General features: G+C 18.4%; 1 protein-coding gene across 1 annotated transcript in view; it reads right to left on the bottom strand.

The window, feature by feature from the left end:
• The window catches only part of PRSY57_1232000 (hypothetical protein), a gene marked incomplete at both ends in the record, with an annotated part of 4,777 nt that overhangs the window by 1,536 nt on the left and 1,619 nt on the right, over positions 1 to 1,622 (bottom strand). The window contains 8 exons of the mRNA XM_020115080.1: positions 162 to 226; positions 319 to 423; positions 510 to 593; positions 681 to 762; positions 852 to 939; positions 1,161 to 1,245; positions 1,357 to 1,428; positions 1,532 to 1,586. Of these exons, the coding sequence (XP_019970233.1) occupies positions 162 to 226; positions 319 to 423; positions 510 to 593; positions 681 to 762; positions 852 to 939; positions 1,161 to 1,245; positions 1,357 to 1,428; positions 1,532 to 1,586 (636 nt within the window). Of the gene's footprint in view, positions 1 to 161; positions 227 to 318; positions 424 to 509; positions 594 to 680; positions 763 to 851; positions 940 to 1,160; positions 1,246 to 1,356; positions 1,429 to 1,531 lie in introns of the transcript that reaches the window.

The raw sequence follows: 1,622 nt of genomic DNA, 5'->3' as shown, positions 1-1,622 counted from the left end.
TAAAAAAAAAAAAAAAAAAAAAAAAAAAAAAAAAAAAAATAATAATATAATATAATATAATATAATATAATATAATATAATATAATTAATATAAATAATATTAAATATTAATATATATTATAAAATATAATTTTCTTTTTTTCTTTTTTGTTAATATGTACCAATTTGTTGTCTTTGTTTATAGATAGACATCCATTTATAAAATCGGTTACATTATATTTATGCGCTTCAAAAAAGGAACAACATATATATATATATATATATATACATATATGTATATATTTTTTTTTTTTTTTTTTTTTTTTTTTTTCATTTTACATATGAAGCCTGAATGAAGGCAATATATCAAGTAATCCGAAAGGCGATGCAAAAATTTGTTAATTTTTATTTTTTCACTTTTATGAGTATCTAACAAATTTAAACCTATCATAAAAAAAATATAAAAAGGTATTTATATTCCTCTATTCATAACTGTTTTATCTTTTATTTTATTTTATTTTTTTAATAACCTGTTATTTTATTCATTATAACGTTCAGTAAGTATTCAAGATTTCTTTCCACCTTTGTGTCTTCTCCCAAAAACTCTATTATATCTATATATAAATATATGAACACATATTAAAATTATGGCACATATAAAATGATTAATATATTTATTTCCTATTTCTATTTTTAGTAACCTGAATTTATCATTACTTCTCCTTCTTTTAAGATAATTAACATGGACTTGAGAAACATTTTTATATATTCAAAGTAGGAGGGCTATACAATTAATATAAATAAATAAATATATATATATATATATATATATATATATATGTATGTATGTATGTATGTTTTTTTCATTTAACCTTTATTTTTATAATAGTTTCAAAGTATTCATAAACATTAGAATCATAAATGAGGGCATCTACTTGTGCTTGAATTAGGTTGACATAACTAAAAGGAAAAATAAAGAAATTTATAAAAAATGCACACATATAAATATATAAACATATAAATATATAAACATATAAATATACACACATATAAATATAAAAACATACAAATATACAAACATACAAATATACAAACATACAAATATACAAACATATTGTTAATATGTACGGTTATATGATTCCTTATGTGTGTAGTTTTATATATAATTTTCTTGATCTTACTAAGTATTGTGTATTTCATTGGGAGTAATTGAATTTGATACAATGTACACTTCATCATATAAATCTTTGTCACTTACATTGAATTCTAAAAAGAAAAACAAAAATAATTATGTGTTTATTAATATTTTATGGGTCCTTATAACTTGGTTTTTTTTTTTTTTTTTTTTTTTTTTCTTTATATGCTTATATATGTAACCTTGTTGATTTTCATGAGATATTTTAAAGGTAATAAATATGTCTTGCCTTTTATCAAGTAATGGTGGTATGACTAAAAAATTAATTTTTTTCCACAATAAAAAAAATGTACATATATATATATATATATATATATATATATACAATATATACATATATATAATATATTTTCTCACATGTTCTCCTAAAAATTATACAGACTACTGTGTGCGTTTCATTTTTAAAATATATCTGATAGATGAAAAGAGAAAAAAAATTTATGAGCAA

This window comes from Plasmodium reichenowi, chromosome 12 (assembly GCF_001601855.1).
Source record: "Plasmodium reichenowi strain SY57 chromosome 12, whole genome shotgun sequence".
NCBI classification, from domain to species: Eukaryota; Apicomplexa; class Aconoidasida; order Haemosporida; family Plasmodiidae; genus Plasmodium; species Plasmodium reichenowi.
The sequence above is the reverse complement of the archived record's forward strand: the minus strand, read 5'-3'. Positions and strand labels throughout refer to the sequence as shown.